The sequence below is a fragment of the Poeciliopsis prolifica genome, unplaced genomic scaffold (assembly GCF_027474105.1).
Source record: "Poeciliopsis prolifica strain line A6 unplaced genomic scaffold, Auburn_PproV2 SCAFFOLD074, whole genome shotgun sequence".
Taxonomy (NCBI): domain Eukaryota; kingdom Metazoa; phylum Chordata; class Actinopteri; order Cyprinodontiformes; family Poeciliidae; genus Poeciliopsis; species Poeciliopsis prolifica.
The window spans coordinates 1,365,307-1,380,953 of NW_026562449.1; the positions used below are offsets into that span (position 1 = coordinate 1,365,307).

General features: G+C 42.5%; 1 protein-coding gene across 3 annotated transcripts; it reads left to right on the forward strand.

Annotated features, from left to right (window-relative positions):
* The first annotated feature begins 1,509 nt into the window (after window positions 1-1,509).
* On the forward strand, window positions 1,510-15,398 carry fam20a (FAM20A golgi associated secretory pathway pseudokinase). 3 transcript variants are annotated; one of them, XM_055021256.1, is made up of 13 exons: window positions 2,089-2,173; window positions 2,788-2,848; window positions 2,947-4,135; window positions 4,995-5,188; window positions 5,415-5,465; window positions 8,164-8,242; window positions 8,633-8,725; window positions 11,285-11,400; window positions 12,333-12,513; window positions 12,707-12,816; window positions 12,905-12,986; window positions 13,825-13,884; window positions 13,977-15,398. In XM_055021256.1, the coding sequence occupies exons 4-13, from the start codon at window positions 5,044-5,046 to the stop codon at window positions 14,245-14,247; spliced, it is 1,188 nt and encodes a 395-aa protein (XP_054877231.1). In that variant the 5' UTR covers window positions 2,089-2,173; window positions 2,788-2,848; window positions 2,947-4,135; window positions 4,995-5,043; the 3' UTR covers window positions 14,248-15,398. The 3 variants fall into 3 exon arrangements, with proteins under 3 accessions (XP_054877230.1, XP_054877231.1, XP_054877232.1); XM_055021257.1 differs by having other exon boundaries at window positions 2,947-4,118; XM_055021255.1 differs by lacking the exons at window positions 2,788-2,848; window positions 2,947-4,135 and having other exon boundaries at window positions 1,510-2,173.
* Window positions 15,399-15,647: the final 249 nt, after the last annotated feature.

The following is a 15,647-nucleotide window of genomic DNA, read 5'->3' on the forward strand; positions in this document are numbered from 1 at the left end:
ACGTTAGACAGAAGTTAGCTCCGCCCATCAGCCATTTCCCAATCATCTAGTTGCCAGAAAAGTGAAGGTTGGTAGAGCGCCTGCAGAACTTTCCTCCAATGCTTTTTGTTTTCCTGAAGTTAATTTGCAGTGACTTTAAGCAAACCTTCCCTTAATTTTCCTGCAAAGCCCACCTACCTTCCTCTGTTTTCCCAGCCAGCCGCAGCCGTCGGCATTGGCAAAAACACGCTGTTCCCGGCTAAAAGCATCAATTTTTACTTTTATAATGAAAGCCTGTAGTAAATATAATTACTTTCAGGCAACAGTTTTTTTTTCTTTCTTCTTTCCCTGGTTTTGTTTTTAGTTATAGTCTTCAAAATAACTGGAGTGGCACTAACCCAGTTTGCCTTTGGTTGGAGAGGCCAGTCACAGACTCTGCCACTGCCCACTGAATAACAGGTCAAAGGTGACTTTTGCTAATTTTCCTCATTAACATTGTCAGCCTGTTTTCTCTTGAGAGGGTAAAACACCCTGAAGCGATACTTCCAGAAACTGACACGTAATTCTGTCACAGTTCACACGCACACACACACACACACACACACACACACACACACACACACACACACACACACACACACACACACACACACACACACACACACACACACACACACACACAACAGATGTTCTAAAATACCATAATAACAACAGAGGCAGGCTATGAAATCCCCTTTGAGAGTTTGATTGCTTCACCACATAAGTTTTCACAGAGCTTTTAGAGAGGAGACAGCAAACAAGGAGCTATACGGTTTCAGGAGCTGGATGTGATTACATCAGGGAGGCGCAGACAGACAAAACAGAGGGAGGGTTCATTTTAAACCATGTTCTCTTGCTTGAAGGTTTTGCCAACACAGAAACTGAAAGCGTGCTTCGCTGTGGCCCGGCGTGAAAAGTGAGGGGAAGTGATGTGTGAGAACTGCAGCAGCCAGAATGCAGCTGGGAATTTTGCCTGGAGTGTGGCAGGCTGGAGATCTGTGGCTAAAAGCAAAACAAGCATAAGGAAGAGATGAGGAGAGAGCAAGGGGGGCGGAAGTTTGAAGCTGGGATGGTGTGAAGAATGAGGCTGGAGGAGGTAAGAGAGGAGTTAAAAAAGGAGGAGACAGGAAGATGACAGAAGAGGAGAGCTTTGCCTTATAGGGAAAACAGAAAAGATCAACAGAGCATTTCACAAGTTTCTATACAACAGTTTGCATGCATGTGAACTCAGCACTCTCAATCTCACGTCAAAGCGATGCTTCAAGCTGGATGTGTCTCTGCTGCTGCTAGAAAGACTTCAGTGCAGAAACCTTCCAGCTTTGGCTTCAGCGTCTCTCTGCCTGGGATCTGAGTCTCTGCATCTTTGCTGCACCCTCTGTCTGCCAACCTGTGATTTTATGTGTGCATGCTCACACCCACAATGTTGCAACACTAGACAGTCATAAAAGCAGCTCCTCCTCATACGCAGCAGGTCCCTGGAAGCAGCTGAGCTGTCAGTGCCTTGCTGCAAACGCACATGCCTGCTCTCGGCCCCGAGCTCCCCGCTCTTTTTTTTTTTTTTAAGTTCCTGCCAAAGGAGGAGGATGGAAAGTGTGGCTGGAGAGAAGAGACAGAAAGCAGAGAGAGAAAGCTGAGCAACTGAGAGGCGAGGACGATCTGACAGCTCCGATCTGACTGCTGACTGGAGGATCCCTACAAGTGATCCCTTGCTTTTGGGTCAATCCGGACTGTTGGTGTTCTCGTAAACTGTTTAATTTCCTCTCTCTTCTTTTGCCTCCACCATGCGAAGAGACCGCTTCCTGCTGGCTGCAACCCTTGCAGCCCTTTTCTCTGCAGATTTCTACTTCATCCTTCTGCCAAAGCTGCAGAGCAGGAGACACAGAGCGGCAAACAGTTGCTCATGTGGTCCCGACACCAACCTCAGCCTCCCCAGGTTGGAGACTCTTGCCACCCCACAGCTCTCCAACTGGACTCACGCACCTCTGTCTAGTGCTGCGACGACACTTGAACTGGATGATGGAGGCTCCAAGCTGCAGAGGCTGTTCTCCCACCCTCTCTACAACATCCAGACGCCAGAGTTGAAGCCAGAGGAGAAGCTGCTGCAGGTGAAGCAGCTGATGGAGTACTACAGGAAGAAGGTGTCGCACTGGGAAAGGTCAGGTTCTAAAGCAACTTCACGCAGGGCATTAATGAAAATCCAAGTTTATTTTTGTCGGTGCAGCTCTGGGAGCACGCGTTGTGGCATGCTGCGGTTTGAGAGGCAAGGTCAGAGTCAGAGCGGTCAGACCTCTCTGGGGCGCCTGGGAGCACACAAACAGAAGTGCTCTCTTTTTCCAAGACTCACACTCACTTTGGAAGTGCAGACGTCCAAACACGTCACTCTGACAGCATGTATCTTCTGGTCAACAAGGAATCTAATGTTGCTGAAACTTTTGCAAAATAATTTTCTGAAAGATTAAGCCTTCCTTCAAAGTTTGTTTGTTCCAAATCTGCCAGTGAGATTCAGATTTTGGATTTTGTGAGGCTTTGGAGAACCAGCAGCAACCTCGAACCGTTACACATTTTGTCATGTTTGTCACATTTTGATGCTTATAGTAATTAGTGTGAAACTGTAAAGTGAAAGGATCATTTGCCATTGTAACAGATGAACCACGTCAGGTGGTATGTTTCGGGTCAGTGTCCTCTCAATGCCAACCAGATGATGTCAGAAGAGATTATGTACTTAGAGAAGATGTCTAACATCTTGCTGAATGACGCACGTTTTCCCAGACACTTCAGTCTGCTCTGTTCCTTCTTGATCCTGCTGCGTCTCAAACCACCTGTTGCCCAGGTGAACACCTCATTTCTTCTCCTCGACCACTTCCACTTCTTCTGCAATGTTGGAAATGGGGCTTGATGTGTTTCTGTTTCACTCTCATTCAACGCCAGGCCCCCCAGCGGCCCACCAGCTCTCTGTACTCAGCTGCTTGTTCATGATGGCCGTAAAGTCATGTGAGGGTCTCTGCAGACGACAGGATTCTGTTCTATGCTGGAAGGCTGAACTGTACAAAGTGAAAAGGAACGGTGCGAGTACAGTGCCTTGTGGTGCTCCAGTGCTGCCGGTCAGACAAACACACACACACACCTTCAGTCTTATAAAACCTTTGTGAGGAAGTCACAGAACAAGCAGTTGTTGGATCAATAACTGATCTAGTGATCCGCCGTTCTCTCAATGCTCTGCCTGGGTTGTTAGTGCTTAAATGGATCTAATCTGTTTACCATGAATCTCATATTTCCTATTGTTGTGAAAGACATGACTTTAATTTTCAGTCAAGTTTTTACCATTTTCTTTTTGCTTTTTCACAATTGCTTCTGTCACTTTGTACCGATGGACCATTTGTCCACAGGGACATCTTCCTGCTGGAGACGTTTCAGCATGGAAGTTTACTGAGTTACAGCAGGAAGAGGAGCTGAAAGAGTAAACTTGGTTAAAGGTTTCAGCTGAGCTGTCTTTGGTAAAGAGTTTTGTTCTAATATCTCTCTGGGTCAATGAACCAGCAAAACTTTCCCAGTTGACAGAAACATGATGAAATTGGGCAACATGGCATTACAGGTGCTGTGGTAGCAACTATTTGTCTCCAAAGAGACGGGTAGCAACACAAACATATCCAACTCAAAAAGAACCAAATTGAAAAAGAAAAATTAGATTTAGAACGACGACGATGGAAGGATTCATTTCAGTTCATGCAAGAAACTGGATCCATGATTTGGATCATGACAAAACATAATTCAGATCTTTTTCTCAATTTAAAAGAAATGTGAACATTATGGTGAAGCGATTTGGTGTTGAAATAAGCTGATGTTCATTTTTTGTGTCTTCTGAGCTGAAGAGCTCATTTTGTCTTCTGTGAATGGGGGCGAAATTAAGGTCATACTTCTTTCTGCTCCTTTTTATTCGTGATTTCTTTTTATACCTTCATTCACACTTATTATTGAGTTAAAAAAAAGACATGAAAATAATGAAATACAAGGTCTTTCCAGCAGCACAGCATCCCAACGCTGCAGTTCTACCAACAATCCCCTGCATTCACCTGCATCCAGCATGATGCTGTCACCACCAGGTATCAGGCTGCACATGGTAGGGTTTTTGTTTTTTGTTTTTGTTTTTTGCAGCTTTAGTTTTCTGTCACTGGCAGCATTTTATATGTAGGGCAAAAACTTCAAACTGGATCCAGTTTACCCAGAGCGCTGTCCTCCAGATAGAAAATAAAAAGTATTTATCAATCCTGTGTGTTTCACCTGCATCTCAACTCTGCTTCAAACACACGTTTTGTCCAAACTCTGCCCAGCTGTCTTGTTTACCCTTTGGGTTGCTAGGTGACCGGGTGGCCAGCCTGACATGCAAATAAACATGAACTTCAGCCCTTTGCTCCGTTATCTGGGTTTGTTTGGAGCCTGTGATGGAGTTTGTTTGAATGTCCAGCTGGCTGGACGGTTTGGACCGGGTTCTGTCCCTCTGACCCCTGCATTCAGATTATTACTGGCTCATGCTGTAGCTAATAAAATAACAAAAAAATCTGCCATATGAAAATGGCAGATTTGTTTGAATGGACTAAAATTAAAAAGATAAGTTGATATTTTTTCATATAACTTGACCAGACAATGTCTTCTATTACTGTCCACATGATCAACTATTTGCTTCTAGTGCTGTTCTGCTGTTGCAGTTGGTGACTGTGGCTCTGTTGATAACGAAGTTGTTTTTTGATCGGAAGGTTTTAGGTTCGATTCCCTGAGCAAGGCACTTAGCCCCAAATTGCCAACCGATCTGTGTTTAAATGTGTGAGTGTTTGTGAGAGCGAATGTGTGACTGTATATATTTATTTTTTGTGTAAAGCGCTTTGAGGCGTCAAAATGACTGGAAAAGCTCTATAAGTTCAGTCTGTTTACTTCTCCTGCAGGCTCTTATTAATTCCTGTCCGTCGTCTGACTCTCTGCAGACGAAAGAAGCTCTTCGTAGAGGCGGCTACTCTGACCAACGTCTCGCTGATGGAGCAAAAGATGACTTATGATCCGAACGCCAGCTGGCTGAGGTTCCACCTGGGAATCAACCGCTACGCCCTGTACGCCCGGGACGACCCCGCCATCCTCCAGCTTCTCACCGACATGCAGAACATGACCATCGTTGGCGCAGGTGAAGAGAAATAAAAATGAACGGATGAGTGGGAGGGAGCCATCCATCACTGGTTCTGAGTTTCAGTTTAACTTTATTGGACGTAGTGTAACAAAAGAATAAATAAAGTTACATACAGAGAAAATAAGCAAAAGAAGAACAGCAGTGAAGTATATTTACACGTTTAATGGAGTGAGTAGAAGTATGAATTCATTTTTTGGGTTTTAATCTTTTTTTCTTCTTCCAGATTACACCCAGGATGAGAAAGCGCTAAAAGGAGCGTGTGACTGCACTCAAGGTTTGTGCAACTCTTCACTGCTGTCATCCAGAGCATGTAGCTAAAACATCAAATCTGACATTTCCATACTGAATGCAATTTCTGATTTAATCTGTTTGCCTCGCCTCTTTCCTTTCTCCTCTTAGAAAGACATGATAAGTGACAGAACATTTTAATATTATTAATTTAAAGTCCATATGAATGCAAACTCTAAAATGCGTTAGTTCAACTCACCCTGGGTGGGCTGACATCACTCTGAAATATGTAAACCCAGGAAGTGCATTGATAAAAAAATAAATCCAGATTTTTCCAAAAGTTAAGTCACAAATAAACAAATTGTATTAATGGATCAAGGGGACTTATCGCCCAGCCTTGGGCTCTTTAGTCCTGCATGTTAAGTTATTCAGCTCGACCTTTTTGTCCTCATTGTTTCCCGTTTGTCTCTTGTCGTCTCGCTGCTGTTTGGCACCATCTCACACTAACACACTGACACACAAGTGTCTTTGTATTCATCAATGGATGAATACAATTCTTTTGACAGAAAAGGGTTCAGATTGGTGGTTTGTGTCGGACGCTCAGCGCTGAGCAAAGACACCAAAACGCTGGTTTGTTTCAGAGGCAGAGTCGCTTCCACTACTACTTTTCCTCTAATATATTAAAAAAAAAAACTGTTAGAGCTTCACTGTGTAACTTTTACAAAAAATATTTGTTCAAACTGTCAGCATATAGAGACAGTGTAATATGAGGGAGACAATCTGTGAAAAGATGGATCTCCTCCACTTCTGTAAAGTTACACACTGCAGCTTTGATGCAAAGATAGTCAGAGATCTTGAGCTACTATTCCACCCCATTCAGTTGGAAATATGAGAATGACATGTAAAAAAAAAAATCTATTCTCAGTGTTTTTGTCCCATTTATGCCACACCAGCATCCCTGCACAATAAAGCGGGCGACCACACAAACCCAACTCCCTGCCAGAGAGAAATAAACACCAGAACAATCTGCAGATTCTGTTTAAATTTAGGCTGCACTATAGGCTCTTGTTATTTCAGGCGCAAATACCGACACAGTTCATCAGCTGCAGCTGCTGGTGGAAAATGGTGAGCCTCTGATTCCGCTCCCGAACGGTTTTGAAAGTAAACTCTGACTGATTGTTAACTAATAATACCCTGGAGCTCGGTGGAGCGCGGCGTGTGGTTAGTGCTGCTGGCGCTGTAATATACGGGCTCCACGGAGCGGCTGGATGACCAAACACCAACTCACTTTATCACACAGAGAGCGAAGAACGACGCTGATTTACAGACGCTGAGTTCAGGTTGACCGAGCCAAAAGCCTAAACACAATATAATAAAACCTATTCACACCATTGGATGTTTTACCCTATTGTTACTTTTGTAAATCAATCATAATCAAAAGAGTTTAGATTGTTTGACAAAAAAATCACCTCCAGTGTCAAAATGAAAACTGAGTCTGAAAAAGCTGAATTTTCTTACCATGGAGTCTTTTCCCATGTGTCTTTCCAACAGTTAGCATCTGTGTGCATTACACATGTTCACAAGTCTGAATTCTACTGATATAGAATCAATACAATTGCACTGTTTCCATTAAGTAAGAAATGATGACATGTATTCAGAATTCAGCCATGTCTGCTGAACCTTGGAACTCCTTCAGCGTTGCCATGGTGACCCGCTGTGTCACCATGGCACAGCGGGTGCCATGGTGACACCCGCTGTCACCATGATCTCCCGTTGTGATGTCATCAGCCTGTTGCATGACGCTGTTGCATTTTCCTTCCACTTTTTGATGAATGAACTCAAAGAGATGTTCAGGACCTTAGAATTTTTTGGTGTCCATCCCCTGACTTCTACCTTTCAATAAATCTTTCTCTGATTGGTTGGGAGTGTTCATTAGTTTTCATGCCAGAAATACTGATGAACTTCCCAGACACAGCTGTCTTTATGCTACGATCACTGGAGACAAACTCAATGCACTCAGCTGGACTCCAGTCCACTCAATGTGAGACTACTGGTACCAGTTGGCTGGACCTCTGTTGAGTTGGGTCGGTCCCTTTAATGGGGGTGAATGTTTATGTAATTTCTATTTTCATATTACACATTTCTATTTCATTGTCATTCCTTTGCAGAAATCAGTTTTCACTTTGACATTAAAAATTGTTTTTTTGCAATTCATTTCTGTCCAGAATACCAAATTATGAAGTAAAAGTAATTTTAAACTTGTTGTTTTAAATGTTTCAAAAGGCTTAAATAGATGACTTGCCTGAAGTATTTTTTTTTTTAATTAACTATAGTTTGAGGGTAAATCTGTTTTTTTTAATTCACATTAAAATCTCAAAACTCAAATTGAAAATTGTCGGTCAATGTTTTTATTGTTCCAGTACATGTTGACACATACAGTGATGTGAATTTTATTTTTTTATTTTTTTTCCGCTCATTAAGCAAAATCACATTTAAACAGCAGTGTGCCTTGAGGATCATAGTTGGGCAACTCTTCCCTGAAAGACAAAGAGTGAGCCAAAGCAGAGGACAGTTCATGTTTTATAAGGTCTGATTGGCTTGATTAGCTCTTTTTCTTATAAGAAACCATCATCTGAAAGCTGCAGTTTGTCTGATATGGACTTTTATTAAATAATCTGAAACATGAAAACAAACAGCAGGAGTCTTTTATGGAGTAAATCACCTTCTCCCTGTCTATCTTGCAGTGGTGAAACCGAGCGGCCATCACCTGAAGCTGGCCCTGAAGATGAGCAACTTTGGCAAAGCGATGTTCAAACCGATGAGGTGAGGTGATGAGTGACATGGTTCATTCTCCATGATGCCCTGCAAGAGAAAACAGACTCGGAGGCGTTCAGGGTGTGTTTGGTCTGCGAGAAATTAAATAAATCACAGCAAACACTGTGACGCCATGTTCTGTCTTAATTTATATCTGGTTAAATTATCCAGTAGGCCAGGAAAATTACAGTATTTGTCTTGTTGATTATACACTGCAGACTAATTTGAGTGACATCTTTATTGGTGTGTGTGTGTGTGTGTGTGTGTGTGTGTGTGTGTGTGTGTGTGTGTGTGTGTGTGTGTGTGTGTGTGTGGGTGTGTGTGTGTGTGTGTGTGTGTGTGTGTGTGTGTGTGTGTGTGTGTGTGTGTGTGTGTGTGTGTGGTGTGTGTGTGTTGCAGGCAGCAGAGAGATGAGGAAACTCCAGGGGACTTCTTCTACTTTGTGGACTTCCAGAGACACAACGCGGAGATCGCAGCCTTCCACCTGGACAGGTGAGGCCACAACGTCCAAACGGTTTCTGTCCTCCGGCATTTTACACAGTGTGTATAACAAGTGTGTAGTTTACCCTTTATGTTGTTTTTGCAAATCATTCTATTTTTTGACACCAAAAAAACAAACAAACAAAAAAAACTAAAAGAAATCCCTTCAACTCATTTACACGAAATATCGTCAAAAATCTTCATTTGTAATCTGGGAGTGAACTTTAAAGAGTTCATAGTCTTCACATTGATTGACCGAATTCAACCGATGTCCTGCCAATTGGTGTGGACAATCTCACATTATGTCACATTAGCTGTGTTTTTGTAATTGCCCAAATTTATCTGGTTCCATGACAACACGAAGACTAGGGAACATTAGAACCAATCAGAGAAGAGCTTACTGAGAAGTAATAGTCAAGTGATGGAGATAAAGAACATGATCTCTGAGGCCATGTCTTAAGGGGACGAGTTCATCTCACATTGGAAGAATATTGGGTTGGACCCACATTCACAGCCAAATGTCAAAGTGGGAAATATATGTATGATTTATACCAACTTAGATCTGTATCTAAAACGAACTGAAGGATTTTTCTTCTGTCTTGTGTTTTTTTTTTTTTTTTTTTTTTTTTTGTGGAATTTAATTTTTATAAACCTCAGGCGATGTTTAAGAAAACAAAGGAGCAACAGTGAGCCTGCTGGGGCCCATCTGGCTGTCTGTTTGAGTTGTGATGATGCTTCCCCCTGCAGCGTGCCGCCCTGGGTGGTGAGCTGCACTGGCCATATAAATAAATAACACTTCTTCTCAGAGTTGCCAGTATTTCATCTGGTCCATGTGGAAGTGGAAGACGTGTTTGTGTTGCGTTGAGAGGCAAAAAGCAAAAGCATTATCAGGCGTTCTGAAGCCGCATGACCAGCAGGTTTTGACTGAACGGCTCACAGCTTTAAACTAGTTTTCCAGTTTTACTAAAATAAGCGAGTTTTGATGGGTCCTGTGTGACAGGACCCATGGGTCCTGGTTTCTGTAAACAGAAATCAGGAGGAGTTGTCAGTTTGATGATATCTGTGTTTAAGTCAAAGCTCAGCTGATCCCACTGCAGCCAACCGCTTATGTGGCTTTCAGAAAAGATTGCAACGTTTCTCCACAGCCCAGGATTTCCCAACTTGCTGATCAGAGTTTGTTTGCAGACTTGACACACGCACACACTCACACACACACATCTTTAAACGGTTGCACTGTGAGCTGAGGTGAGATGATTCACTCACCAGAAATAGTCATCTGTGTCAGACGGTGTGATTAAGGAGCCATAAGTGGTGACAGACGATCAGTCAGAGCAGGAGGAGCGGCTCAAACAATAACTATAAATATTGCCCATATGTCAGAGTTCAGACATATTAAAGTCTAGAGGAGGATGGTCTGCACCTTCTGCTCTGTTTCTGCCCTGGATGAGGCGCAGTGCGCCACGCCTTGTTGTGTCTGACTCGGCTCTCGTCGTTATCTTTGGCAATGGGGGATTGAGGGACAGCGGCAATTTTAGAAGCAGCAATTCAGCTTCACACACTGGATTGCTTGATTACTGTTTGTGAAACTTGAGTGAAATACGGGCCCTGCAGGGATTCCAGGCTCTTGCGTTTGTGGGCGTGTGTTTGTGTGTGTGTGTGTGTGTGTGTGTGTGTGTGTGTTGTGTGTGTGTGTGTGTGTGTGTGTGTGTGTGTGTGTGTGTGTGTGTGTGTGTGTGTGTGGTGTGCATGTGGTGTGTGGTGTGTGTGTGTGCACGTGTGTGTGTGTGTGTGGGATGTGTGTGTGTGTGTGTGTGTTTGGGGGGGGGGGGGGGGTCTGCACTTGTGATGAGAATCAGTGAGATGAAAAGATTAGGCAGAGCATTTACTGAGGTGAATCTGCTGATACATGCATGGAAAAATAGTTTGTTGCGTTACAAAATGTTATGGAGGACATTGTGAAATTAATTTAAATGAATGCATGCTTTTTAACATCTTTTGACAAATAAGAAACCTAAAACCCGTGGCAGGCATTTATATTTTGCTCCTGTGTCAGAACTTTTAAACCCAAATTTTGCAGCAGTTTGTATCATTTCTACTGTTTACAACTTGTACCATTTTTCTTTTCCTTTTGGGTTTATAAGGATGTATTTTTAAAATAAAGTTCATACAGAGCATTCATAAACATTAAACCTAAAGTTCTTCCACATGTTTTCAATCGATTTTAGGTCTGGACTTTGACTGAGCCAGATCATTTAAGTTTTGATAATTATTACTTGAGCAAATCTGATAAGATATGCTGTAAGAAATTGTGGATTGTGGTCATTTTAGTCAGAATAGAGCAGACTAAACATAAATATATGGAATAATTTTCAGGTTTTCATTTGAAAACTGCTTTAAAAAACAAACAATTTTTCTTCCACTTCTCTTTAAGTTGGTTTAGCATAAAATCTCACTGATGTAATTTATCAGTTTGTGGTTCCAAGATGACAAAATTAGAAAAACTTCAATGTGAATACTTCAGAAAGAAACTTTATCTGATTGAGGTTTTCTTTTGAATCCTGGTTTCTTCAGGATCTTGGACTTCCGGAGGGTTCCGCCGGTGGCCGGCAGGCGAGTCAATGTAAGCGGAGAAGTCCTCCATGTTGCCCAGACCGAAGACCTGCGGGCCGTGTTCTTCACCTCACCAGGTCAGCCGGGGTCAGGGTGTGTTGATTACTGATCTACATTAAGAAAAAACAGAAGCTGTCCTTATTAGCTTCTTTTAACACTCAGACGTTTCACCGCGTAGAGCGTGATTGTGATGTAACATAACAAACATGGAGGATTCAACATTTTTAGGAAGCAAATTTGCTTCATGGAAACATGCTACTTTTAAAATAATGTTTTTGATATAAAGTTTTTGTGCTGGGATGAGGTGGTTGTTCAGCCGCATAGAAATTAGTGTAGCTGGCAAAACTGCAACTGAAACACATTTTCACATCTAATGAGTCACATAATCAACAGCAGGTTGTTACTACTGGAGGAAACGACGAAGAAGACGAAAGGAAGGATGACGCTGCGGCGTTTGTTTTTTTTAATGACTCATCATGTGAACAAACTTATTCATGTCTGATTTTGACTCGGTTTGTTATCTAACAGAAACACCACAATTTGGAAATTGTGTTCTGTCAACATTAGCAGAATGTAGACAAAGACTTCCTCACATTTGTAAAGGAAACGCAGCTGCAGTTCGATCCGTTATCCACAAATGGATGAAGCTGAACACAGAGCGAGTCCTGGGCGAAAACATGTCAGCTTCAGGGTTTGGATCAAAATAAAACATTCACATGTCTTGGAATGGCCTAGTTAAAGTCCGAAGCTATGTTGGCAGATAACAACAAAAAAAAATCAGTGAATATTTTTAAGACACTGTACATGAAGATGGTAAAATATGTATCTCACATATCAAACTCTTTTCTTTAAATGCAGCTTTTGCTCTGGGTTTTTTATGAATGAAACCATAAAGCAATAAAACTATCATAAACAATAACTCGATATCACACAGTAAACATTTTGCCTCAGCAGGATTCATGGTGCTGATCTCTGGGGATTTTTCACTCTGGTTTTGCTTCTCCAACAGCAAACAACACGTGTTTCTTCGCCAAGTGCCTGTATGTGTGTAAGACGGAGTACGCTGTGTGTGGGGCCCCCGACCTGCTGGAGGGCTCCCTGTCCGCCTACCTGCCGGGCCTCACTGTGGCTCCTCGCCTCTCCATCCCAAATCCATGGAAACGCTCCTACACCTTCTCCGGACGAGAGGAGTAAGAATCCAGCTGCTCCCAGTTCTGTAAAGCACTGGAGGTTATAACATTCATGAAGCAGAACATTTAGCAACACATTAAATGTTCTGTGTTAATATTAATAACATGTAGAAAAGATTTTCTAGGAAGTAAAACTCAGAAATGTCCATGTTTTGTGCTCAGATTCTTCTCATGTCTCTGCATTGCTTTGCAGGTGGGAGGTAAATCCTTTCTACTGCGACTCCGTTAAACAGGCATATCCTTATAACTCTGGCAACCGCTTGCTCAACATTATAGACATGTCCATCTTTGACTTCCTGATAGGTGAGTCATCAATGCATCAACTGTTCCTGTCTTTGTCCAGTTTTTAATCTAATACGTCCCCGACTTTTGTTGTTTCTTTTTAAATCAGGTAACATGGACAGACACCATTACGAGATCTTTACCAAGTTTGGAGATGAAGGATTACTTCTGCACTTGGACAACGCCAGAGGGTGAGGATCGGGTTCAGAACCGGGCCCAGACCGGGCCCAGACTGTTTTGGTCCTGACTTTGATTTGAGTTGGTGCCAGACTCAGTGTGACTGTCAGCAGTCTCATGGTTGTCAAATTTAAGGCATTAAATTACAAAATTACATTTGATATTTAAAGCATTTTTATAACAACTGTCTTATATCAGTAAGTCTTCTATCATATGACATAATAACGCCCCTTTAATAATTGCTCCCCGAACAAAAATTAATTAAATCATAATTTCAGATTTCATTCTGATTGCACAAACAGGAGCATTTCTACTGCGTTTTGCTTAGCAGGGGAGTCCATCAGTTAATATTCACAAGAACAGAATATATAGACTGGTCAAAATATTTATGTCTGCATACAGGAGTCTCGCTCAGGGCACTAGTCACACAACAACTGCTTTGTCTGGTCTTTTAAATGCTAAATAAACTTGCTTTTATGTATACAATATGTAGAAACTCTCAGATTAAAATATAGAAGGGGCTGCCGTGGTGGCGCAGGGGTTCAGCACCACAGAGAGGTCTCAATGCGACCATCGCAGGTTCAAATCCCGGCATGTCGTCCCTCTCTCATTACCCACTTTCCTTTAAAAGGCCGTTAGAGCCAAAATACTTGATATATACATGTAGAAGGAGTTTGTTATTCATAAATGTAAAAGCAAATTTGACGTTTTGAGATGAATACTCTTAATGAGAAGTCAAGCACTAATTGGGCTCCCCCTGGTGGCCTGGGGGTCCTAACCAGCAGCTAAGTTTGCTTCTGCCTAAGGCCGGCTCTGAGCGTTGCTCTGTGTAACGCCACATGTTGTTCGCAGGTTTGGGAAGCATTCCCATGATGAGATGTCCATCCTGGCTCCACTGTCTCAGTGCTGCATGTGAGTTCTGCAGATCAGACGAGCAAAACGTTCCTGTCGACTTTGATTAACCCAAACCACCTCATGGATTTGTTTTCTCCTCTTCTTTTTAGGATAAAGCGTTCCACGCTGCTGAGACTCCAGCTTTTGGCCCGACCACGCTTCAGACTCAGCGATGTGATGAGAGAGTCTCTGGACGGGGATCCTTTAAGGCCGGTGTTGACCGAGCCCCACCTGTTGGCGCTGGACCGCAGGCTGCAGAAGGTCCTGCGGGCGGTGCAGCGCTGCGTCCGGCGGCTTGGCCAGGACCAGGTCATCACTAAGGACTTCACAAGACCCACAGCGACTCCTCAGAGCGCAACGCAGAGGGAAAACAACAGGTAGCTGAGGACTGAGATGCTTCTGGTCAACAGAAGCTGCCTGGGATGACCTGCAGTCACCATGGAAACCGAGGAGGATCAGACTGGAGTTGAAGGAACAAGATGTCAGGAGATCCTTAAAGAGAACTCGGACAAAGACGGAACCACGACAGGACCGAGCAGAGTTTGAAACTATTTATCATTTAAATTAAGCTAAACTAAAACCGCCATCATAAACACACACACACACACACACACACACACACACACACACACACACATACACACACACACACACACACACACACACACACCACACACACACACACACACACACACACACCATCATAAGCAACAGAGACACAGGATCCTCATCATACTGGCTTCTCTGGAAAAGATGAGAGAAAAGCCTTAAAATGCAGTAGTCCTGTTTTTTCTTGCAGTAGCAGAATTTACATCGACACATTTGAAAATTCTACCTTTAATATTAATCCATTTATTCTTGTGGAAAAAAAGAGATCCTATTTTGACAAATCATGAATTTTTAACTGAATCCTTAAACCAATTCTGTAAAAATAGAGAAAAAAAATCTCAGTTTTAATTGTAGTTAGCCTAATAACATAATAGGACTTAAGCAATTATGCTGTTACTTTAACAATTTGTTTTCCTTAGTTGCTCAAAAAAATGTTAATTAGTAATTCATGACTTCCTGTTTTCCATGGAGCTATTTGGCAACAATAACTGGTCTAGTCTGAACTTGGACACACAGTTTGGGGTCCATTAAAAAATCTGACACAACCAGAAGTTTGAGTCTAGACAAGAACACGTGTTCATCAGGAGGCTGTGCACAGCGAGCTAACGCTTCCTGAAAGGTCAGAGAACTTGAGGTCACCTGAGGTCACCAAGCCTCCATAAGAGAAATAACACACCATCTCCATGCCAACCAGATGTCATAATTCAACTCTTTCTCCACTTATTAAGTGCACTGAAATTAGAGGTTTGAATTAGGCCCGAGCAGCTAAGCGCTGCGAAGGCCTATTGTTTTCCTATTGTTTATTAGGCCCGAGCAGCTAAGCGCTGCGAAGGCCTATTGTTTTCCTATTGTTTATTATTATTATTATTATTATTATTATTCTTCCACCCAAATGAATTGGCTTTTTGGGGGCTTTATCATATTCAAAACTCACCAAACTTGGCGGAGGCCTTAAGCCTGTTTAAAATTTACGTATTTTAAAGTCGTCGCAAAAATTGCAACAGAAATGGCTCTACGGCGCCACCTAGAAATTGTAAAAACACCCTTTTTTACCCTCTGCTATTCACTTACTTTATCGTAGAGACATGAAATTTGGTACACTTGTAGAACTCCCCAAGACGCTCAAAATTTACAATTAATGTCATAGTGCAAGTATCACAGGAAGTCAGCCA